Source organism: Trichosurus vulpecula, chromosome 1 (genome assembly GCF_011100635.1).
Source record: "Trichosurus vulpecula isolate mTriVul1 chromosome 1, mTriVul1.pri, whole genome shotgun sequence".
NCBI lineage: Eukaryota > Metazoa > Chordata > Mammalia > Diprotodontia > Phalangeridae > Trichosurus > Trichosurus vulpecula.
This window is the reverse complement of record NC_050573.1, coordinates 466,784,938-466,810,442: the sequence shown is the minus strand read 5'-3', so window position 1 is coordinate 466,810,442 and position 25,505 is coordinate 466,784,938. Positions and strand designations below refer to the sequence as shown.

The 25,505-nt window shown below is 37.3% G+C and overlaps 1 protein-coding gene across 1 annotated transcript in view; it reads left to right on the top strand.

Moving 5' to 3' along the window:
* Positions 1–25,505, top strand: part of MCTP1 (multiple C2 and transmembrane domain containing 1) — a 716,792-nt gene that overhangs the window by 449,183 nt on the left and 242,104 nt on the right. The window contains exon 12 of the mRNA XM_036740827.1: positions 24,445–24,631. Within this exon, the coding sequence (XP_036596722.1) occupies positions 24,445–24,631 (187 nt within the window). The remainder of the gene's footprint in view (positions 1–24,444; positions 24,632–25,505) is intronic.

Below are 25,505 nucleotides of genomic sequence, written 5' to 3'. Positions count from 1 at the left end.
AGGGGGAAGTTGTAGGGTTTAAGAGGCAAAACACCAGCCTGGATTTCCTTCTCCCTGGTATCAGCTGCCTACTAGCTTACAAGATCATAGTAGAAGCTTCAGAGAAAAGATATCAGTGCAATATCAAGAACTGTTCAGTTCTAGAACTAGTTGAAAAAAGAACAACCTGGAGGCAGAGCCGAGATGGAAGACTAGGGGCAACAACCCAGCCAAATTTTCTCAACAGTCCCCTCCAAACCACTTTACAATAATACCTTAAATTGAATTCTGAAGTAGCAGAGCCAACAAAAAGTCAGAGTGAGACATTTTTCCAGCCAAGTCAACTTAAGAGGTTGGCAGAAGAGGTCTGTGACGCCATGATGGGGTCCAGGCAGGGCACAGTCAGCGGCAGCACGAGTGCAGGGCTTAAAGGTGGTGTCTTTGACAGTTGCAGCAGCAGTTTCAGCAGCTCTCAGCCTAGAAACAGTAAGAGTTTCAAACAACTGATCAAAAAGAAATTATAAGAGACTCTGAGCTAATACTAGACACAGGACTGGGTACTGCTTGGAAATTCTATTGCCCATCTGCAGTTCTGGGTCATAGTTCCAGTGCCAAGTGGAGCACAATTGCGTGCTGCGGAGGAGCCCTTCCTGGGTAAAGACCAGAGCACAGACCAAGAAGGCAGTGACCACACTTCTCCCTGGATCATACCACCTTGGAAAAACTGAAAACCTGAAGACCGCTCTCATCCCCAGAATTAGCTCTGAAATAGCAGCACAAAAAAGACTGAAGCTTGGGACAGTGCCTTCTTGCCCCCAGTTGAGCAGGGCCCAATGTTAACATAAAGTTCAAAGTCAAGAAATAGACTAGAAAAATTAACAATAAATAAAAATAAAAAGAACCTGGACATAAAACTCTATGATAGTGGCAGGGAAGCTCAAGACATAAATGCAGAAGGAGATAATAGTGTGAAAAACAGTTACAAATAAAGCCTCAAAGAAAAAAAAAAACTAACTGGACACAAGCCCAATGTAAATTGCTGTAAGAGTTAAAGAAAGAGATAAAAGTGGTAGAAGAAAATTTGGGAAAAGAAACGAGAGTGATGTAAGACAATTATGAAGAGAATTAACATCTTGGTAAAAGAGGAACAAAAACATTGAAGAAAATAACATGTTGAAAAACAGAATTGGCCTGAAGAAAAGAGCACCTTGAAAAGCAAAATTGGCCAAATGGAAAAAGAGGTACAAAAGTTCACTGAAGAAAATTATACCTAAAAAATTGGAATTCAGCAAGTGAATGCTAATGACTCCATGAGATATCAAGAAACAATAAAAGTCAACAGAATGAAAAAATAGAAGAAAATGTGAAATATCTCATCAGAAAAACAACTGACCTGCAAACAGATCAAGGAGGAGATAATTTATGAATTATTGGACTACAGAAAGCCATGATTTTTTAAGAAGAGCCTGGGCATCATATTTTGAGAAATTATTAAGGAAAACTGGTCTGATAGCTTACATGCAGAGGGTAAAATAGAAATGGAAAGAATCCACCAATCACTTCCTGAAAGTGATCCCAAAAAAAAAAACTCCCAGGAATATTATAGACAAATTTCAGCACTCTCAGGTCAAGGAGAAAATATTGCAAACAGCCACAAACAAACCCTTCAAATATAGACACAAAACTTTGCAGCTTCCACCTAAAAGGAGTACAAGGCTTGGAATATGGTATTCTGAAAGGCAAAGGAGCTAGGATCACAACCAAGAATAACCTACTCAGAAAAACTGAGTTTAGTCCTTGGGGGGGGGGGGTGGATATTTAATGGAAGAGAGGACTTTAAAGAATTCCTGATGAAAAGACCAAAACTGAATAGAAAATTTGACATTTAAACACAAGACTCAAGAGAAGCATAAAAAAGATAAACATGACATTATGAGGGACTCAGTGTTAAACTGTTTACAATCCTATGTGGAAAGATGATACACGTAACTCCTAAGAACCTTTATCATTAACAGTTAGAAGGAGTCTACATAGATAGAAGGCATGGGTGTAAGCCAATTATATTAGGATGTTTTTTTTTTAAAAATGAAGGGACAAGAACAAGGGATTAACTGAGAGAAAAGGAAATGTAGAGGAAGATTGAGGGAAATTATCTCATGTAAAAAGGGCATACAAGGAAGAGCTTTTACAGTGGAGGGGAATATCAGGGGTGGTGGGCATTGCTTGAATCTCACTTTAGTCAAAATTGGTTCAAAGAGAGAAGGAAATTTACATATATTACATATCTATATACACACCCACACATATATATCTATATACATATATATATACATACATACACTATACACATATGCACACATATATAAGAATATATGTGTAACTGAACACACAATTGGGTATAGAAATCTATCTTACCCAACAGGGAAGTAGGAGGGGAAGGAGATAAAAGAAAGAAGGTGATGATGAAAAGGGGGAGAGATCAAGGGATGCTCAGTGGTCAGAAGCAAAAAAGACTTTTGAGGAGGGACATAGTAAAGGGGGGAAGAATAAACAGAAGAAAATAAGATGGAAGGAAATATATAGTAATCATAACTGTGAATGTGAATCACATGAATCCCCATAAAACAGTAACATATAGCAAAATAGGTTAGAAACAAAAATCCAACAATATATTGTTTATAAGAGATACACTTGAATCAGAACGACACACACAGAAATAAAATAAAGGGCTGGAATAGAATCTCTTATGCTTCAGCTGATGTAAAATAGGTAGGGAAGGCAATCATGATCTCAAACAAAACAAAAGCAAAAACAAACCTAATTCAAAGAGATAATCAGGGAAACTAAATTTTGCTAAAAGTTACCATAGATCATCAAAACTTGTTATAGCAAGTTTCTTTGATAAAGGTGTCATTTCTCAAATATATGAAACTGAGCCAAATTTGTAAAAAAAAAAAAAATAAGAGCCACTCTCCAGTCAATAAATGTCAAAGGATAATGACAGTTTTCGGAAGGAGAAATCAAAGCTACCAATAGCCACATGAAAAAAAAATGTTTTTGAATCACTAGTAATTAGAGAAATACAAATTAAAACAACCCTGAGGTACTACCTCTCACTTAGCAGATTGACTAACACGGCAGAAAAAGTAAATGACAAATGCTCTAGGGAATGTGGAAAAAACTGGTACACTAACTCACTGCTGGTGGAGTTGTGAACTAGTCCAATCATTCTGGAGAACAATTTGGAACTATGTGCAGTTGGCTATACAAATGGGCAAACCCCTTGACCCAGCAATACCATTACTAAGTCTATATCCTAAAGAGATGAAATGAAGTTGGAAAGGACCTATAGGTACCAAAAAATATTTATAGCAGCTCTTTCTGTGGTGGCAAAGAATTGGAAATTGAGGAGATGCCAATTAACTGGGGAATGGCTGAACAAGTTGTGATATATGATTGTGATGGAATACTGTTGTGCTATCAGAAATGACAAGGGGGGCGATTGCTGATGAAAACTGGGAAGACCTGTATGAACTGATGTCGAATGAAGTAAGCAGAGCCAGGAGATCATTGTACGCAGCAGCAGCTACATTGTAAAGATTATTAACTGTGAAAGACTTAGTTACTCTTATCAATACAATGCTCTAAGACAATGTTGAAGGACTCATGATGAAAAATGTCCTCTCCCTACAGAGAGAAAACTGATGAACTCCAAATGTGAACTGAAGTATAATTTTCATCACTTTATTTTCTTTGCTTTTTTGCAATATGGCTAATATGGAAGTGTGTTTTGCATTCTCTCACTGTATAATTGATATATTGCTAGCCTTCTCAATGGCTTCAGGAAGAGCTTGACAGAGGGAAAGAATTTAGAACTCAAAAAAAAAATTAAGGAATGTAAAAATTAAAAAAAAATAATAAAAGATTTTTTAAATGTTAAAATAAAAACAAAAAGAATGGACCTCCTTTGGGGAAGAAGTGAGTGACCTGACATCGGAGGTCTTTAAATAGTGACTGCATAAATCCCTTGCTGGAGATGTTGTAGAGGGGATTTATGCTTCAGGGAGGGATTAGGCTAAATGGTATCTGAGGTTGGTTCCTTCCAACTTTGAGATTTCCATGATCCTTTAATTCTAAAATACCAGATCTTTCTTCAATTTGTTTTCATTAAGCACTTGGGTAGAATGTTTCAACTAACCTCAGAATCTGCTGTGCCTCTGAGAGATAATCAGGGGGTCTCTTCCCGAATGTTAATCTCTCAAGTCAGCTGGTGGAAAGCTCTTTTTAAGTCTAGCTGCTATGGAGCTTCACCTCTGTTTGCATACTTTAATGATGATTTTTTTAAACCTAAGTGTATATTTTACATTAAATCAACTCCTCATTCTCATGCCCTGCCCCCCCATATCCAGTCAGTTTCCAAGTTATCCATTCTATCTCCTCAACATCTCTCCCCTCATATAACAACCACCCTCTTTGGGGTACTAATTGCCTCCTCACATAAACTACTGCAGTAGTTTTCCTGCATCCCAGAGTCTCGCCTCTCCAATCAATCCTCCACTGTATTATCAAGTCAATGTTCCTAAAACACAGATCTGACCATGTACCACTTCTCTGTTCAAGAAGCTTCGTTGGCTCCCCATTGCCTCTAGGATAAAGTATAAACTTCTCTGTTTGGCATTTAAAGCCCTTCCCAAAGAGTTTACAACCTATCTTTCCAGGCTGGTTACACATCATCTATGCTGCGTTCCAGCCAAACTAACCAACTTATTGTTCCCCGTATAGTTACCACCCAAATCCATCCCTTTCCACAGGTTGCCCTGAATCCTCTCTCCCCATATCTTTATCTTTTGGAAACCCTAGTTCACTTCAAGGTCAAACTCAAGTGCTCACCTCCTTCTAGAAGCCTCTCCTAATTCCCCCACTTGCCCTTGAAATCACTTTGTATTTATTATGCATATGTCCTGTATTTACTTATCTGTGGGCACGTATCTTCCCAGAAGACTGTAAACTCCTTGAAGTCAGGGAATATTTTTTTTCTCATCTTTATCATTATCACCTATATGACTTGTACGTGGAAAACCTAAAATAAATGTTTTTGAATGAATGCAGGAATAAATGGCAAGGAGATTGGAATGGGAAACATACAACAGGAGCTCCATTCTCACAACTTACAATGACTTGGGATAAAGCCTTGGGCAAAGCACTGAGGTCTAGCAGAAAGAACATAGGATGTACTCTGCCATTTACTTCCTATGCTACTTTGGACAAGTCCCTGGGCCTCAATTCTCTATACTATAGAGAAGGATTTTGACTAGAAAACCTCTTAATGTTCATTCCATCTATAAATCTATGCCCCTATCTAGAAATCTCCAGTATATCAGTGTGAAATTTTTTAATGTTTGCCAAACAACAGAAAATGGAATGCATTTAATATGCTGCAAACCATAATGATGTAATGAGGATGCCATAAGCCATGTAGACATCTGCCCAAAGTGAGGGAACCAGATACCTGTCCAACTCACCTGAGCTAATGAAAAAGACTTTGTAGCATTTTTCCTCCTGCTACATTTCCAACTTTGTTCAATGGGCATAGGAATTATTAATTCTACTAACAGAGTAGATAAATGTTTGGGGGGGACAAAAGAGTGACCCAAGTAGGAAACCATATAGAACAATCCAAGAATAAAAACACACATGTATGTGGAAAAACTAAGCAAGACAGCAATTGTGTGAGAGCTTGGAAGTAAAAACTAACTCTGTGTATGTTTATACAGCTTAGAACTTGACTCAGTCCAAATGAATATGACTTTCTTCTGCTAAAAGTATTTCAAAAATTGCAGCTACATGGAACAAAAAAAAATATTTGGACACAGATTAGAGTAACCAGTGAAACAATATACAAACATTTATTAAACCCCATCACGGGCAGAAATCAAGCCCTACCACATGCCAAGCAACAATGGTTCTAGGTCCTGGCAAGGATTAAGAAAGTATTTTTAGTGCGTGGAAAAAATATGAAGGAATTTTAAAATGGTTCCCAGAAATGGGTAAATGGCATTTCTGAATTACTTGCCTGTCTGAAACTGTACCTGTGAACCTTTTGAATAAGGGTCGTTTGCTCTCACCAGATACCTGAGTGCATATCACCCTGATTAGAGTTTATTTAAGATAAAAATAACAGAAGCCAATGTGGGTGAATCCTCAGGGTATCCAACAAGGAGTACTTTGTGTACCCAACAAGCATTCAGTAAGCATTGTGCTACCTGTAAATTGACCCAAGTGATGTATACCACCTAGTAAACTTAAACAACAACTATTACTAAGTTACAAACTCGAAGGGAGAGTGATATGATTTTAATCCCCATATAATTATTTAACTTTCTTTTCACCCGAATTTTGGAAGGAGAGGCTGACTGCCACCTTTATGATAATCAGATAATAAATCCCCATGATTGTTACACCTTTATGCATAGCCATAATGTGAACAAATTGGCTTCAGACAGCTGCAGTAAATTGCCAAGAATGAGGGCTGTCACAGAAAAGTTGTTTTTATGAACATACAGGATAAGTAAATCCCATGTCATGCGATTTTATTCAGCACGAGTTGTTTGCAGTCCAGTATAGTGAGATTTATAGCATTATTTATTAGTGTAAAAAATTCTTGTTTATCTTTAAAATGTCATTGATTTGGGAGCATATTTTTTAGGCTGCTGGATTACCCTTAACACCATCTGTCTCATTGTTATCAGTGACCATGAGTTGGCACTGCCTATGATAATCAAGGATTGTAAATACAAACCTGAACAGTTTCCTTTCCACTATATTTTCATTAATGATATATAGTTTATCAGAGTCGTAAGGAAAATGTACTCCAAATTGGCAAGTTGTGGGTAAGGAACAATGTCTTTAAATTATATGAGTATGTATTTGAACATATGTATGTCTACATATGAGCACAATGGCAAACAAAGGTCTTAAAAACATGTATGTTTGACTTCATTAACATTTTAAAACCAAAGGTAAATATATTTGAAGTGACCAAATTAATTTAAGGGTTTGACACCTGCTGAGTCCTGATTGTAGACAATTTTTTTATTTGCTGCACCAACGCTACAAAGATTTTTTTTTACACCCAACATAAATAAGAGTAGAATGAGCCAGACAACCCTGCATTATTCATCTAAAGGCACAATGGCATATACTAGTCAGGGAATCTTAAACTGGAGGGAGATTTTTTTATTATGAAATATTTATATTTCCCCATTTCTTTTCTAAGCAAGAGTTAAATAAAACATTTCATTAAAAGAAACTGAATCTTATTTAAATGAAGAATGGAATCCTGCCACTGACTCTTCTTACCATACTTCAGGTTGAGCTGAACATAAACCACATCTATTAATGGTTTCAATCCCTCTTTTCCTTTTGTTAGTTTTTGTTTTACTTTACGTGTATCTTCAGGAGATGTTTTCTAAAAGTTTATGCTGGCAGCAATATTTTTATGGGATAGGCCAGCTTCCCTTCATGAACATATTTTGGCAACAAGTTGGGCAAATGTAGCATTTTACCTTCATAGTCATCTAATGGGAATTTTGCAGAATTATGGTCAAATATAAGAATTTCCCCAGAGTCAAATGAACAATGAGAACATCAGACAACAGTTGGGGAAAGAGCAGCATTAAGCATTTTGTTACATCCTGTGATGTTTTGAAAGCCTGATCATGAAATTCAGCAAATTTTGTGTTAGTAGCCTACAGTATTCTTTGAATTTATCGCCTAGTAAGTTGATGGGGGCAGCCGCCGACCATACATACTTGCTCCACTTATGTGATTCAGACGGTAAGATATTAATGTGATACATTATTTGCAAATAGATTTACTTCAGTAATTCAAGGTTTCTTTTCTGTTGTCTTTGCTGTTGTGTGTACTACATCCACCAATGCTGGGCTGGGCATGCCTCCACCCCAAAGTAGAAAATTTTCATGAGTTATTGTATATCTCCTCCCTACCAATGATCTCTTAGTTGCTCATATTGTCCAAAGAGGGGCAACCAGGGGGATACAGGTCCTCAAGCTCATGCCTGTAAAGATGAGTTGAAGTGACTAAGGATATTTTCCCTGGAGAAATGAAGATGTTAAGGGAGCTGGCGGGGGGGGGGGGGTAGTGATAGATACCTTTGAATAAATGAGGGACTATGATGTGAAGAGGAATTGGACTTGTTCTGACTAGTCTCAGAGATCTGACCAAGGAACAGAGATTACAGAAAATTTGTAGAGAAGCAGATTTAAACTCAACTTCCTAGCAATTAGCACTATCAAAAAATGGAATAAGCTGCCCTGGAACATGATGAGTTCCCCCTACTGAAGGTTTTGGGAAGAAGACTAGATAAGCACTCTTCAGGTATTACATAGCCAATATTCTTATTCCAGCACAAGTTGGATTGGATGGCTCTGGAGGTCCCTTAGAACTCTAACATGTGGTTATGCGATTCCAGTGCTTTAGTTTTTACAAAATTAGCTGGGTTAATCCTAAGTAACAGTCATGCCACTTCTCATGGGGTCAGAGAGACTCAGTTTTCTGAACTTAATAGGAACAGCCAGAGCTTGGGCTTTGTCAAATAGCTTTCAAGGAGCCAGAATTGTCTCCATATCATAATAACTCATTCAAGTAGAACTATAGTGAAAACTATACATGAACAAGGGGAAATGATTCTGCTCAATCATTGGATTGTTAGCCATGAGTTACCTTGAGAATTGGAAGCCTGAAAGGGAAAAGAATATTATATCTGTGAAATAAGAAATCTAAATTGTACTTATTTATTTCTTAAAACCCAAAGGGTCATATATCACACACACATTAAAAAAATACTTCCATTGTATCACAGAAATGATATTACCAGAGAAACATCAATTGGAATTAGTAGAGTAAGGAGGAGAAAAGAAATATGAAAGCCCAAAGCGCTTTGGGGAAGAGATGCATGTAAATAAATGCAAGGTGAATATTAACTGATAATTTTAGCTTGCCATTTATATTCCATATATTTAAATATATAATTCTCACAAAGAACTTAATATGATCTTCCACATTAAGTAAAAATATGTATAAATATTGTTGAACATTGAGAAGGTCAGCAAAAAAAAAACATCGGAAATATGGTTGGGAGTGTAAAAAAACAAAACAGTCCAAAGGTTCACAGACTTTATAGAAACATCACACTTACAATAACAAGTATTTGCTTAATCTAAAGACTTAAGCATCACATGATATGGAGTATACCAACTAACATCATAACAAGTGAAATTATAAATTATATTATAATTAAATTACAGTAGCTAACTTGACATGTATATATATATATATATATATATTTTTTTTTTTTAAAAGGTATATTGGCATTGAAAATTGGCAAAAAGGTAATGACATTGAAACAAATTGTCACCATTTTCCATAGAGCTTTAACTGGTATAAGCAATATCCACAATGAGAAGGCCAAAGAAACCTGAAAACTTTCCCAACTAGCAAAACCTTGATCCTATTTCAAAGTGATGAGACATGGAAGTCAATGGCAATATTGGTTTCTAATGTAAACAGAGGGGCTTATCTGTACCTGTGACATTGTAAGCTTAGTGCAACCTGAAGTCCTAATGAGAAGATTGGTTTAATCCTATCTCCATCTCAGCAAAACAAAACAGCTATAAAGATATCAAATAAAAAAGGAGCAAAAAAAAGAACTAAAGAGAAAAAAGGAGAATTTCAACAAGAAGACTGAGTAAAAGATTGCAGTTAAACTCAGCTTCCTTCATCATTTTTAAAATAGCAAGGGATGAGAAAAATAGAATAGCAAGAAACAACAAAGATGGTATAGGAAAAAATTTGCTGCAAGAAAAACTTGGAGAAAAACTAGTGGACAGACTGAGAAAAGAAAAATAAGCAATTTTTTAAAACGGCTCCAATACAACAAATGGAGTAAAAAATGGACTCAGAAGTACTTGATGAAAAGGGAAGTACCATATAGTGAGAACCTTAAAATGATAGCTCAATGGCAAAAAAGAAAACTCCAGAGTATTCCAGAAGAACAGTGAAATGATTAAAAGGAATAAGAATGGAAATCAGTAGAAATGGGGGCTCTCAAAAAGTAAAAAGACAAGAAAGATTAGAGAATTTAAAGCACATGACAAAGAATCTCTCTGAAACAATATATTCTATTTCTTTTTTAAATTACAAATTTAAACCACAAAAATTCAGTTAGAAAAAAAATTTAACAAAAACAAAAAAGACAAGAAGATTGGAGGAAAATGATATCTGCGAGGCAAGGAAACTGATTGTTAAAATGGGGTATAAAGAGATAATTTAAATATTACAGATGTTCCAGAAAAAAATAAAAAGTCTTTTTCCATGCTTCAGGAAGCCATACAAGGAAATAAATAAAAGAAGTGTGGTGGGGAGCAGCTAGGCGGCACAGCCCATGAGTCAGGAGGACCTGAGTTCAAATGTGACACTAGCTGTGCGACCTTGGGCAAGTCACTTAACACCAATTTCTCTGCCTTCCCCCCTCTAAAAAAATAAATAAAAGGAAGCTATACAAGGGAGCTACTCAAAAGCTTTGGAAATAGAAAATGAAGTAGAGTTGAATAGAATCTGCAGAATACCAGCAGTGAGAAACTTCAAATTTAACTCATCAGGAATTCTCATAACTAAGTGTCAGAACCTCAATTGTAAACAACAAGTATTACAGGCACTTTAATGAGCCAAGAAAAACCAATAATAATCATTCAAAGCTAATTGTTTATGGCAAATTAAAATAAATTTGAACATCCCAAAAAGCAAAAGAAATACATTTCAGCCCCAAAGTAATATCTTGCATAATTTTTATATAAATTCAATGAAAGACTGACTTTGAAAAAAACAAAGGAATTTAACTTATTTCTGTAAAGTAAGCCAGAGGGTAACAGGAGACTTAGTATGAAAATATTGTATAGAGAAACATGGAAAATTAATAAATACATTGATCAAGAAAAGATTATGCAATTAAATCAATGCTGTCATGTGTCTAGGGCTAGTCAAGGCTACTATTTCTTAAAACTCAGCACTTTGAAAGCCTTTAAAATGACAAAAACACAACATTTATGAAAAGATTAAAGAACATTTCATAGAAACAATAGTTCTTTTTTAAAGAGAACTTTAACATCTGTGTAATGGACCAAAATTTATGAAATGCAGATAAAGGAATACTCAGAGGAAGAGTTCTATCTCTGAAAAGACATTAACTGAATAGGAAAAGAAAGGATTAATTATCTAGGCATGCAGTTGAAAAAACTAGAAAATCAACAAATGAACAACCATAAAACAAGCAAAAGAGACATGAGAAATTGGAAGAGAAAGAAGCTGTTTCCTACCTAATCTCCATTCTCTGGAGGAGAAAGAAATAGTGAAATGGGATCTCTATTCTGACCAGACCATGTTTCATCTATCTCATTCTGTACTTGTCTCCAACCTGATCTCAAGCCTCCTCTAGGGAGAGGATTGGTGTTGTTATTTTAGCCGTTTGACTCTTCATGACTCCATTTGGGATTTTCTTGGCAAAGATACTGGAGTGGTTTGCCATATCCTTCTCCAGCTCATTATACAGATGAGAAAACTGAGGCAAGCAGGGTTAAGTGACTTGCCCAGGGTCACAAAACTGGTAGGTGTTTGAGGCTGGATCTGAACTCAGAAAGATGATTCTTTCTGACTTCAGGTCCAGCGCTTACACCTGGTCATACCTTACATGTCCCACTGACTCTAAACCCCTGTAGGTCATCATCCAAACCCCATTCCCTATCCTTACCACCTTATTCCTTATTTTCATCCCTCTCAACCTTTCCACTAAAGTTCCAGCCAAACATCACATACTTCTTCCACTATGCTCTCTGGAATGGCTGTTCCATGGGCAATAAACTTCTCTCCATTCTAAATCTTTGCCCCTCCCACCACTTCCAGCTTCTGATTATCACTGGAACCTGGCTTCTCCTGGATGACAGTCTCCCTGGTCACCTTTTCCAGTACTGGCTCACTGGTCAAGGCAAGGGAGTTGAAATACTCCTTGCTCCCCATTGCACTTCCAAGTTCTCCCCTTACTTCCATCACTCAGTAACCTCTTCTTCTTTGAGGTTCATGCAATTCCTATCTACCACCCAATCAAAATCCCAGAAGCTGTTTGTCTAAAGACCTCCACATCACTCTCCTTCCTTCCTTAATGAATTCAATACCTCCTTCCTTCCTTAATGAATTTGATACTTGGCTTACATTTTTTCTCTCCTTCCTAATTTCTGCCTTTATACAATGCTCACCCCCCTACTTCTTTCCCTCTACTGTGATAGGTCTTTCATGCCTCTTCATGTGATATAATTTACTCCATTCTGCCTCTCCCCTCCATCTTCTCCCAGTGCAATCCTCTTTTTCCACCCCTTAATTTTATATCATCCTATCAAGTTCAGCTTATACTTGTACCCTCTGTCTATGTATACTCCTTCTAACTGCCCTAATTGAGTTACAGCTCTTAAGAGTTACAAGTATCATCTTCCCATGTAGGGATGTAAACAGTTTAACATTATTGAATAACTTATTTTTTTTCTTTCTTGTTTACCTTTTTATGCTTCTCTTGAGTCTTCTCTTTGAAAATTGAATTTTCTCTTCAGCTCTGGTCTTTTCATCAGAAATGCTTGAAAGTCCCCTATTTCACTGAATGTCCATTTTTATTCACCCTGAAAGTTTAAGCTCAGTTTTGCTAGGTAGTTGATTCTTGGTTGTAATCCAAACTCCTTTGCCTTCCAGAATATCATATTCCAAGACCTCTGATCCTTTAATGTAGAAGTTGCTAAATCCTGTGTAATCCTTACTGTGACTTCTTGACATTTGAATTCTTTTTATCTGGCTGCTTGCAGTATTTTCTCCTTGACCAGAGAGTTCTGGAATTTGGCTATAGTATTTCTGAGGGTTTTCATTTTGGGATCTCTTTAAGGAGGTGATGGATGGATTATTTTAATTACTATTTTACCTTCTGATTCTAGGCTCTCAGGGCAGTTTTCCTTGATAACTTCTTGAAAGACGCTGTCTGGTCATTTTTTTTATTATGGATTTCAGATAGTCCAGTAACTCTTAAGTTACCTCTCCTGGATTTATTTTCCAAGTCAGTAGTTTTCCAATGAGGTATTTTACAATTTTCTTCTATTTTTTCATTCTTTTGATTTTGTTTGATTGATTCTTGATGTCTCATAGAGTCATGAGCTTCCATTTGCTTAATTCTAGTTTTTAAGGAGTTACTTTCTTCAGTTAGCTTTTGTGCCTCACTTTCCATTTGGCCAATTCTACTTTTTAAGGAGTTGTTTCCTTCAATGAATTTTTGTGCTTCCTTTACCAAGCCGGTTGATCTTTTTTCATGATTCTCTTGCATAACCCTAATTTTTTTTCCAATTTTTCTTCTGCCTCTCTTTTTTCATTTGAGCTTTCCCAGGAGGAATTTTCGGGCTTGAGACAAATTTATATCTCTCTTTGAAGCTTCACATGTGGGTACTTTGACATTGTTGTCGTCTTCTGAGTTTGTATTTTGATCTTCCCGGTTTCCATAGTAGTTTTATGTGGTCAGGGATTTTTATTTTGCTCATTTTCCAGCCTATTTTGTGACTTTTAAGGTTGAGCTCTGCTCCTGGGGCACAAGGAGCACTGTCCCAACCTTTTTGCTCAATGGGTAATGGCCTGGTCACTGGCTTGTTGCACTGGGGCCGTCACGGCTGGTGGCTTGCCTACTGTGCTGGGGCTGGAGACCTCATATCTGGTCTGTTGTGCTGCTGGCCTGCTGAGCCAAGGCCACAGGGCCTTGGTTGCTGATCTCTGCTGGGGATAGTGGCTGTCCATTGGCTCGACTAACACCTGCACTGGGTTGTGCTCCCCTTTTACCCAAATGAGACAGACTTTTCCTGCAGTCCTTTTAAGTTATCTTGGGCCAGAAAAATTCTTTCACCCCATCTTTTTGTGGGTCCTATCACTCCAGAATTCATTTTGAGGCTTGATTTAAAGTTGTTTTGAAGGCAACTAGGGAAAGCTCAAGCAAATTTCTATTTGTACTCCACCATCTTGACTCTGCCTCTCAATTCCTGCCCTCATACTTATAGACTTCAACATACATTCTGACTCCTCAAACACCCTAACCACTCAATTCTTCAATCTACTCACTTGCTCTGATTTATTCCTCTACCCCATGTCAGTCACACGCAAAAATTGTCATACCTTTGATCTTGCCACCATCAAAAAATGCACCATCTCCATGTTCAAGAATTCCAAGACCTCTTTATCTGACCATAATCTATGGGCTTTCTACTTCATCCTATACTTTCCCTTACCTAACCCTAATATTCATCCACACAGTGACCTCCAATACTGTAACGTCTCTTTTCTCTCCTAGGCCATCTCCCTTGTACTTTGCCATTCTTTTGCCCTCCATCTCAACTCTTTAATGAACCACTCCAATGCTACACTGTCTTCTTCTCTTGTGTCCCTAGCCCCATTATTATATTGCAGTTGTGCCCTCTACCTTAGATTACTCCCACCATCTACTGCCTTTCCTCCTACACATATGCTGCTTTACAAAGGTAAAGAAAAATCAACCAATCATTCTGACAAGATCCACTACAAATTTGTGTTATGCAACCTCAACTGGGCTCTCTCTGTTGCTAGGCATTCCCACTGTGCCACCTTAATGAGATCACTCTCTTAATCTTCACAGGAGCTTTTGTACACTTTTTGAACCCTCCTCAAATCTTCCATGGCTCCCCTCCCCTGACCTTCTAAGATGAAAAACTTGTCTCATACTTTGCAAGAAAAAATTGAGGTCATTTGCCATGAGATCCCTTTTCTCCCATCTTCCTCTTTTTATATCCCTCAGATGCCTTCTGCCACTCTCTCCTCCTTTACCCTAGAAGGCTAACCCCTCTACCTGCACAAAGAATCCCATTGCATCCCAACTTCTCCAACAGATCGACTCCTCTCTTTTCCCCACACTGTCATTTATCTTCATTTTCTCCCTGTAAGCTGCTCTTTTCCTACTGTCTCCTAATATGCTTTTCTCTTCCATCCTGAAAAAAACCTTCACATGATCCTTTCATCCCCACTATCATCCTATTTGTCTTTTGCTCTTTGTGGTTAAACTCCTTGAAAAGGCCATCTACAGTAAATGTCTCCACTTTCCTCTCATTCTTCTCTTTTCCAATCTGGCTTCCAACTTCATTATTCCACCAAACCTGTTATCTCTAGTTACCAATGATCTCTTAATTATCAAATCCAATGGCCTCTTCTTAATTCTTATTCTCCTTGACCTCTCTGCAGCCTTTGGCACTGTTGATCACTCTCTCTTCTCCATGATACTTTCTTTTGTTTAGGTTTTCAGGATACCGCTCTCTCCTGGTTCTCCTCCTACCTATTAGACAACTCCTTCTCAATCTTCTTTGCTGGGTACTCAGGATCTCTTCAGCTCCTATGGATCTAATTACCATCTCTATGCTGGTGATTCTCAAATCTACCTATCTTGCCCTAAACACTGTGCATACCTCCAGTCACGTATCTCCAAATGTCTCTCAGACATTTTGAATTGGATGTTAAGTAGACATCTTAAATTCAGCATGTCCAAAACAGAACTCATCATCTTTTCTCCTATACCCTCTTCATTACTACGTTCCTAGTTACTGTCAAAAGCAATACATCCTCCCCGCTTCTCAAGCTCACAACCTAGGAGAGATCCTGGATGCTACACTAACACACTAACTCTTACACACACACACACACACACACACACACACACACACCATGTCTAATCTACTGCCAAGGACTGTTGATTTCACCTTCGGAACATTTCTCAAATATACCCCTTTTGTCTCCTGACACTGCCACCATCTTGGTTCAGGCTGTCATTACCTCACACCTGGGCCATAGCTATAGTGGGTCTGCCCACCTCAAGTCCCTCCCCCCTCCAGAGCATTCTCCATTCAACCACTAAAGTGATTTTCTTAAAGTATGGGTCCTACCATTTCACCACCACCTCCCCCATTCAAGAAGTTCTTATTGGCTCACTATCACCTCCAGGATCAAATATAAAATCTCCTCCTTGGTGTTCAAAGTCCTACATAATTTATTCCCCTCCTACCTTTCTGGTCTTCTGACATTTTGCTCCCTGTCACATACTCTTCAATCCACTGACACGGGACTCCTTGCTGCTCATTGAATAAGATACTTCATCTCTTAGTTCTGGGCAGTTTTTTTAGCTGTCTCTCTGGAATACCTGGAATGTTTTCCTTCCTCAACTCTGCCTACTAGCTTCCCTGGCTTCTTTTAAGTCCCAACTAAAATCCTATCTTCTACAGGAAGCCTTCCCCAACCCCTCTTAATTCCAGTGCCTTCCCTATGTTAATTATTTCCTATTCTTCCTTTATATACATTGCTATGTACATCTTTGTTTGCTTATTACTTCCTCCAGCTAGGAGACCTGAATTCAAATCATATACTTACTGTGTGACTTTGGGTAAGTCACTTAATCTTGTTTGCCTCAGTTTCCTCATCTATAAAAAGAGATGGAGAAGGAAATGGCAAATCACTCCAGTATCTTTGCCAAGAAAACCACAAACAGGGTCATGAAAATTCAGACATGACTGAAACAACTGAACAGCAACAAATTCCTCCCCCATGAGGTTGTGAGCTCCTTAGGGCAGGAACTGTTTTGCCTCTTTTTGTATCCCTAGTGCTTAGCAGAGTACTTGGAACGTAGTAGGTGCTTAATAAATGTTTGACTATTGACTGAAATATGTAATTTTTTAAAATTTAAAGTAATTTATCTAGAACAGAGAGCTGTTGTTTGTTTGTTTTTTTCCAAAGCTAATGTAAATGGTATGGCAATATGAAAATAGACCTGACCTTGGAGTCTGGAAAACTCGGTTCAGATACCATCTCTGGCATGTACTGCCTCTGTGATCATGGGCAAATCACTCTCAGTGCATCAGGCAACTTTGTAAGATTTTAACTTGCAGAACAAGTGGCCGTCTGCATTGGTAGAGGTAGTTTCTTCATGTGCCTTCCTCATCGTACTAACTAAATCACAGGTGTTACAATATAACAAAATTGATAAGGCATTTGCTCACTTGATCAAAAAAGAAAAGGAAAATGAAGTTGCAAAATCTAAAACAAATTAATTCACAAAGGCTAAATAAGAAATCAAGAATTACCAGAAGCCACTATGCACAATATGTTAGAAAATTGCAGATTTAAATGAAATTGACAATCTGCAAAAATATGCTAAAATGTAATTTTATCAATGTGAATATTCTTTCCAGTGATGCATAGTGTAAGCCAGTCATCCCTGCCCATCCTTAAATACTATCTGTGTTGTCCAATAAATTCACCAAAGAGGATCTATGCTAACGGCCCTGCCCACTCTCTTTTGACATTGCAAAGATACCAATGGAACATGTGGATTATCCATTGCTTATTTCTCATTCTCTCCATGACTAATCCAGCTTCTTTTTTCTCTCATACATCTCTTTGTTACATGCTTTTATTCTTCTTCGTAATTCCCTCCTTATAATGTATAGTAACCTCATAACCATGATAAACTTTTCCATTGCTTTCTGGGCGATATTCATTTTTAGTCCTTCAGAAACTACAGTGTCCCAATTTTCATAACCATATAATAATACCAAGAAAATATTATTGTTTTAAAAACACATGGCCTTGATTTCAAGAAGAATGTTGAGGTCATAAATAATTTTCACAATTTCCCAAAGGTAATCCAGCTCACTCCCCCACTCCCTTAATTCTTGGCCCAACTCTCTCTCTCTCTCTCTCTCTCTCTCTCTTTCTCTCTCTCTCTCTCTCTCTCTCTCTGTATATAGGTATATATACACAAATGTATATATTCTTTCTATGTGTGTGTGTGTGTGTATATTTGTATATACACAGATGTGTATATACACAGATGTAATATGTATATATGCATATATGAGGAAAGAGAGGAGGGAAGGGAAAGAGAAACTATATAAATATGCTGTCCAACTCTGTATCCCTAGAAGGTCATCCTGCCCAGCCACTTTATTTTACAAATAGGGAAGCTCCTTTTACTGGCAAGTCCTGGCTGGAGAAGTTGTTTGAGTTACTGAAAGTCATACAAGTAATAAGTGACAGAACTAGAGTTTGAATACAGGTCCTTCTACTCCCAATCCAGTGCTCCTGTCTTGTTTACTTAGTTCAGCCTTTTTTGAATCTTTGTGGATCTTATCTAAGAAGTGTAGTTTGGTTGTACTCTATATCACTGCAGTGACCCAGTGGAATGTCAGTCTAAAGTTTTGATGTATATTTCATATAAAAATATATCATACATTTGTTACTTAGATTTACATTGATGATTTTTTTAGTATGATTGAAGAAATCTATATATTTTCTTTGAGTTTAGCAAAATCAAGATGGTAGTAGAGGCAAGTTGTTTTAATCATCAGTAAATTGAATGGATTAATTCTTTAGTTCTTTACTTCTTGTTCTTATTTTTCCTATCAATATAAACTTCTTTGATTTCTAAGAAAAGTCAATGTGGCTATTTATTTTAAAAATCAATATGTTCTTTTGTCTTAAAGTAGAGCCTGCTGTGCACAATAATTGTGTTTCTGAAATACTCTACCCATAATCTGCAAGATTTTTCCTTTAAAAGATGAAAGCCTAGAAAATATTTATTTATGTAAGGCAACTGCTATGGATGGAGTTTTGCCTTTCTGTCCCCAGCACCTAGCACGGCACCTGGTACATAGTAGGTACTTGGTAAATGCTTTTTGATTGATGGGAAATTGTTAATGTTCATTCAGTCAACTTTTTTTTATTACAGTTAGGTCTATGGCTGTTTTTATTTGTTTTTCTATTTGGGGATTTTTTTTTGCAAAAAGGTATGTCCTTAGGTACTTTAAGAATCAGTGCTTCACATTTAGTTCTTTCCAGTGCAGATGCCTTCTGTATAATTGGTCTTCTCTGACTACTTTTACTATCTTTGCTTTGTTTGTGGGCATGTCAGTCAGTCAGGTAGTCAACAAACATTTATTTAGTACTTCCTATGTTCCACGTCCTCTGCCAAGTGCTAGGAGCACAAAGAAAGGCAAAAATGGGTGCGACTCTCAAGGTTCTCGGATAACAATGAGGGAGGCAGCTTGTAAACAGCTAAGCACATAGAAGACACATGCAGAATAAATGGAAGGTAATCTGACTGGGGAAGGCACTAGTACCTGGGAGAGATGGAGAAAGGCTTCATGAAGAAGGTAAAATTTGAGCTTTGTCTTGAAGGAAGCCAGAGAAACTTAAGAGGCAGGGGAAGGGAGAAGAGCATGACACGGATGAGAGACAACCAGCCCAAAGGTGTAGAGGTCCTGTGTAATGAAAACTCTAGTATGCCATTGTAGTGTGCATGAATTGGAATAAAGTATAAGAAGAATGGAAGAGTAGGAAGGGGGTAGGTTGTGAACATCTTTAAATGCAGAACAAAGGACTTTGTTTTATCCTGGTTATAATAGGGAGCCATTGGAGTTTAGAGAGAAAACCTGGTCAGACCAGGACCTTAGTAAAATCACCTTGACAGCTGAGTGGAGAATGGATTGGAGTTGGAAGAAAATTGAGGTGAAACACCAGCTAGAAAGCTGTAGTACAATGGCCAATAAGGGAATTTGTTTTGCTTGACTGTTTACTTGTTACAAGAGTTTGGCATATCTTCTTTTTTTTTCAGTGTGGGGGGGGCGTGGGAGGAAAGAGGGAGAAAAAACAAAATGATAATTGGTGGAATAAATTGATAATTGGGGGAAATTTTAATTCAAATAAAAAGAAAGCTATAATCCAGGTAAGAGGTGATGAGGGCATGAATGGCTGAATACAAATAACTAGAAACTCTTTAATGGAGTGCCCCAGATATCTGTGCTTGGTCCTATGCTTCTTAACATTTTTATCACTGACTGGATTTCTGCTCCCTAAAGGTCTCTAAGCAGATGTCTGATAACCACATTTTGGGTGTGATGTAGGGAGGGTCATTGTTCATGTGTGGGTTGGACTATATTATCTGTTCCAGACCTGAGATTTTGGAATTCTGTGAACTTAAAGGAAATGAACTTTCCTGATTTTGACTACTTTCATTAGAACATGTGGAGTAAGCATAAAATTAAATTCATTTCCTGGAAATAATTTGGGTCATAAAATATCTTTCACTTAAGAGTACCCAAATACCTACTCAGCATTCTCCAATTCCATCTAAGATATTAGCCAGAAGCAATATTTCTTTAAATTTAGGATAGAATCAAGCATGTATCAGGGAAACAAAATTCTCCAGAAAATTTCTAAAAATCATTCTGTAGTCTTTCTTTAGAACTATGTTAAAATAAGAGGTCTGATACTTTATGTGTAGGAGCCATAGTTATAAGAATATGACCATTTAGCCAAGACCAAAAAGAAATGAGAGAAATCTAAATTTAAATTTGATATCCTTTCTCTTCAAGCCTTTCTAAAGTTTGTAAATTGGAAATTAATATATGTTAGGGAGCTCAGTGGTTTCATTATTTTCAAATACATATTATCTTAATCTAGTGATATTGGAATAGAGAAAGAAAAAAGTGATATTAGTAGCTATGAATGTAACTATGGTAGATTTTGAAGAATTAATGATTTATATGTTTTTAAATGGCTAGTAATTTTAGAGCATAAAGGAGGCCTTAAAATTATCTAGCCCAGAGATCTCCTTTTAAGAGATATAAAAATACCTTATGGGCCTTGAGTTTTAATGCTAGGTTATGATGAGAGTGTCTCATGTTCACTCAAGGACAAAAAACAAACATAGTTTCCACTCCTCCATTTGCTATAGCTTCATCATGTAAATTGTTTGACATCATATCACTGCTTGATGGTCTCATTAATTATCAGAATTATAGAATTCTCTCTAGTAGGCTCAGCATCCATGCCAAAGTAACCCTGGAGAAGTCTGAAGTCTCTTCACCTATGGAATGAGTTTTCTCCCCTTCTCTTAATCTCAAAGCCTGAATGTACAGGCTTAGGCAAAATCACTATTCCTGGCCAATTTTTTAAACCAGTATTGAGTAATAAAGAAAAATTGAAAAACATTTAAACGAGGTGTAGTCTGCAAACAGTCTTAGTCAGAGTTTGTGTTTGTTTTTTTGTTTTTTTGCATTGGCAAAGTAAGAAAAAGAACTTCTGGCTCCTCTTTTCTTTCACTACTTGTCAAAATCAAAATCATTTTTCAAATGAATGCTCCTCATCAGCCTTCAAGGGTTGTTCTGACCCTTTCGGCTAAAAAGGGGGAATAAGAAAGGAATTTATGATTTTATATTAATTGATATGGTATGTGTAATGAATATACTAATAATTTAGTTTTCTCAAGAGCTGCCTCTCTGGCTTGGGAAGTCAGAGCTCACCATGTAACTTGAACTGATCAAAACTGACAATGCTCACAATCACTGGACTTCAAGTGAAGTGGATCAAAGAGAAAGCAACTAGTTACCCCAAGGACATTTAAGGATAAACCTGAAGAAGTATAACAAAGAAGCAAAAAAGAGAAAAGATCTGTGTAAGTTTTCATAACAGATTCTTTTCACCATCAAGGATAGCCACAACACCTGAACTCTAACATTGCAATCCCCCTATTTGCTACATGAAGAAGTGGAAATAGCATTGAAGAAAAGTGGAAGGACCTGCACTATAACCAAGTATACACAAAGGAGGTCCATGCTGCTGGTGGCACAATTTTGAGATCATGGGATAGTCAATTCTACAGGTTTTTGCTGGAGAGGCAAATGCCAAAGACTTGGGGGGGAGGGGGGAATTTTGAGGGTACCTCATTTTCTATGGCAACTGGGAGAATAACAGCAACAACTGACCCATGTGTCATTTCTTATCTTTATGTGATTTTTATAATGCTAATATACATGCATATTGAGGGGATCCTTGATGAACAGCAACCACTGACCCATGTGTCATTTCTTATCTTTATGTGATTTTTATGATGCTAATATACATGTATATTGAGGGGATCCTTGATGAAAAAGATATTAAAAGGGATCAGGAAGATTTTATAAGTGATATTCCAAAGCAATTAGAATACAATTGATGGAAAGGTGTTAAGAATGCATGTTTCTGGAAAGACTTACATGAACTGATGCAAAGTGAAGTAAGCAGAACCAGAAAAACATTGCACACAGGTACAATATTGTACGATGAGCAACTGTGAATGACTTAGATATTCTCAGCAATACAGTGATCCAAGATAATGCTGAAGGACTTATGATTTAAGACATGCTATCCACCTCCAGAAAAAGAACTGGGGGAGACTGAATGCAGATCAAAGCATACTTTTTTAAAACTTTCTTTTTGTTTTTTGGGGGGGAGGGTCTGTATTTTCTTTCACAACTTGACTAATATGGAAATATGTATTTCGTAACAGTTTGTGTATAACCTATGTCAAATTGTTTACCCTCTCAATGAGGGGAGAGGTGAGTGAGGAAGAAAACTTGGAACTCAGTTTTAAAAAATGATTAATAAAATTCATTTTATATTTAATTGTAAAAAATAAAATATTTTTTAAATGAACGTTCCCATTTATGCATATTACTCATTGTACCTGATTTGGAATACAGGGAACATCATAAATAGGACACTGATATCCCAGAAGGTCTGAGCTGTCCATGACTTATAGAATGTTCAGGGTGAAGGAAGAATTCCAAAACCTCAGAGGTGATTTGTTTTGCTTTGCCACCCCCCATTTCACAGAGAAGGAAACTGAGGCCAGAGTTTTGATGCATTTGAGTGTTTCAGTGAATATCACAGAAACGATTGAAACCTAGGCTTTCTGATTAAACCTAGGAGCCTCTGAAATCTGCCTTGGCATAACATCATCTGGTCACAGCCCTCTCCTGGACAGTTCTCTCTCATTCTCTCACATTCATGAAATGAGTTTTAAGCAATTAAAACTCTTCAGAGAGATATCCATATTAGAAGAGTCCCACTTAATAAGAAGATAGAGGTCCTGCTGTATGGTTTGGCCTGTTGATATTTTGACATGCATGTGACCTCTGTTTGTGACAAGAATACTCAGTGTATTAGCAGAACCCAGAGACAAAAACAAATAAAACAAAACTGAGGACGTTGTCAATGTCTAGTAGGCAGTTGTGAATGGAATTTAAGAAAGAGACAATATATGAATATGTGCTTATTATTTGAAATGATAGTAATTCGATATGACATTTCAGTTATAGGTACAGTGTATCTTTCCTTGATATAAAGAGAGTTCTAGGTTCTTGTCATCTTAACCATGAGACTACAGTGTATACAGACATCTCTCATCGACCATCACTTTTATTCTTCTACTCCCATCCTTGTCAAGTCCCTTCTGTCTCCACTTGTTACTTAATATACAGAATATAAGTCAAGTGTCAAACTTAGATGACTGTGAAATTGCTAAAGCAAATACCTGAGAACCATCGGGAACATTGTAGCCCCATTCGCAGTTTAATTTTAACAGCTAAACAATAGAGAATAGGGAGGGATGGAATGGGGAGGATGAAGGGGGGAGGCAAGAATTTAATCTGTTCCTGATAGCCTAACACTCAGTTTATGGGACCGTGTTTATTCTTGTAATTGGCTATTTCCTGTCTTTAAATGCCTATTTATTCATGTCTGCCACCTTCCTCTCGCTTTATTGGCCTTGCGGTCACCACATTATCTTTCTCTTCAAAATCAATTGACATTTTTATGAAAAGAGTTTGCAAGGTGAGAGTGGCATCTGGGGGGGGGGGTGCTGTTGAGGGATGTAGCTTCTGGGAAACAAGTGTCATGCATAATCGCATCCTATCATTTGCATATGTTTTAGTTGATTTGTATTTAGATTTACATGGGTTACTTTGAATATATTGACATTTTAAAAATTTAAGCACTTTCCACAATGATAATGTAGATTCCAATCCACCGCTCAATGAATTTTGGGGGAAGGACAGAAGTAGGGAGATGGGCATTTTCTAACTGTGGTATTTTGCTACTTTGTGCCTGTGGGTTTGCTCCCCTAGGCTTCTTACTGCAATTTCCATTCTACAAACTTTCTCTAGGTCAGATCCCACAAACATAAGATTCCCTTCTGTCATTGTGAGCTTTGAGACTGGGGACCCTAAAAATTGGGAAGAAGTTAAGCCAGAATATATAGTTCACCCTTTCTCTTTCAGGGAGAACTCAAAGATAATAGCATATTATGATGAGTGAGTGCTAGAAAGAGATATTGCTTAGTAGAAAGATAAATCCTTCCAATGGCCAGAAAAAAATATTTGTGCTGATTTCTTTTCACATAGCTCTGAGCATATTGGCCTGCACACTGCTGCCGTTTGATCTCAGGAAGAAAGCCACTTGCTGATTCAAAATGTTTGTTTCTAGGTGCCAAATCGACCTGTCAGCCCTCAGTAGAGAACAGACTCACAAGCTGGAGTTACAGCTGGAAGAGGGTGAAGGACATCTGGTGTTGCTGGTCACCCTGACAGCCTCCGCTACTGTCAGTATATCTGACCTCTCTGTAAACTCCTTGGAGGACCAGAAGGAACGAGAAGCGATATTAAAGAGATATGTATGTATCCACCTCATGTATATAACACTCATTCTTCAAGGTTCATACATGACCAGAAGAAAATGTAAATAATTTACCTCTAGTGTCAGAAACATTGCTGAGAACACATCCTGTCTGAGGGATATGGAAACACACAAAGCTCTAAGAATTCAAGGGCTTCATTCTTTCTGAATCAGCAGTTCCATCATTTGCTGGTCATCTCTCAGGTCCCCTCTTGGAGCTCAAATCCTACAGTTTTTATTCTGTGATTTTACTAGATTCCCATTAACAATGAAGGAATGAATTTTAGTTTTAAAATTAATTTACTCCTTATAGTTGAAAATAACTTTTTTTCTTCCCAAATGAAATGGAGCTTAATGCCACATATGATCATTGGTATGTTTTGGTAACTTAATACACAGGATTAGATTTCATTTTCACCTGGCTGGAAAAACCCCTGTCTTTTGCTCAGTGGTAAAGCATGGTTCATTGAAAATGAAGAGTTCTCACATTTTCATTGCTTGTAAAAGAATGAATTTGTGGAGCAAATCCCCAAAATGGTTATGTGAATTGGATTTTCCCAGTTCCAAATATTTTGAACCAAATTGCTTTATTTCCCAGCATCCTCACACTGTCGAGCAGCTATTATGTAGTTTTATTGAAGCAACAGAGAGGGGAGCTCTTACTCCACCATTTATTGTTAATGAAAGCACTAAAAAGTAAATGTCTCACTACCCTTGAAGGATGGGGGTAGTGGGGTGCTTTTCCACTTAAAATTACAAAGCTTTTATTGTACAATGCTGCCAGGTGTTTAGGAGGCTTCTCTAGACACTCAACCATTAAACCAAGCTCTGACTAACAAAGAACTGCTTAATTTTTTTTAGATTTTAAAATA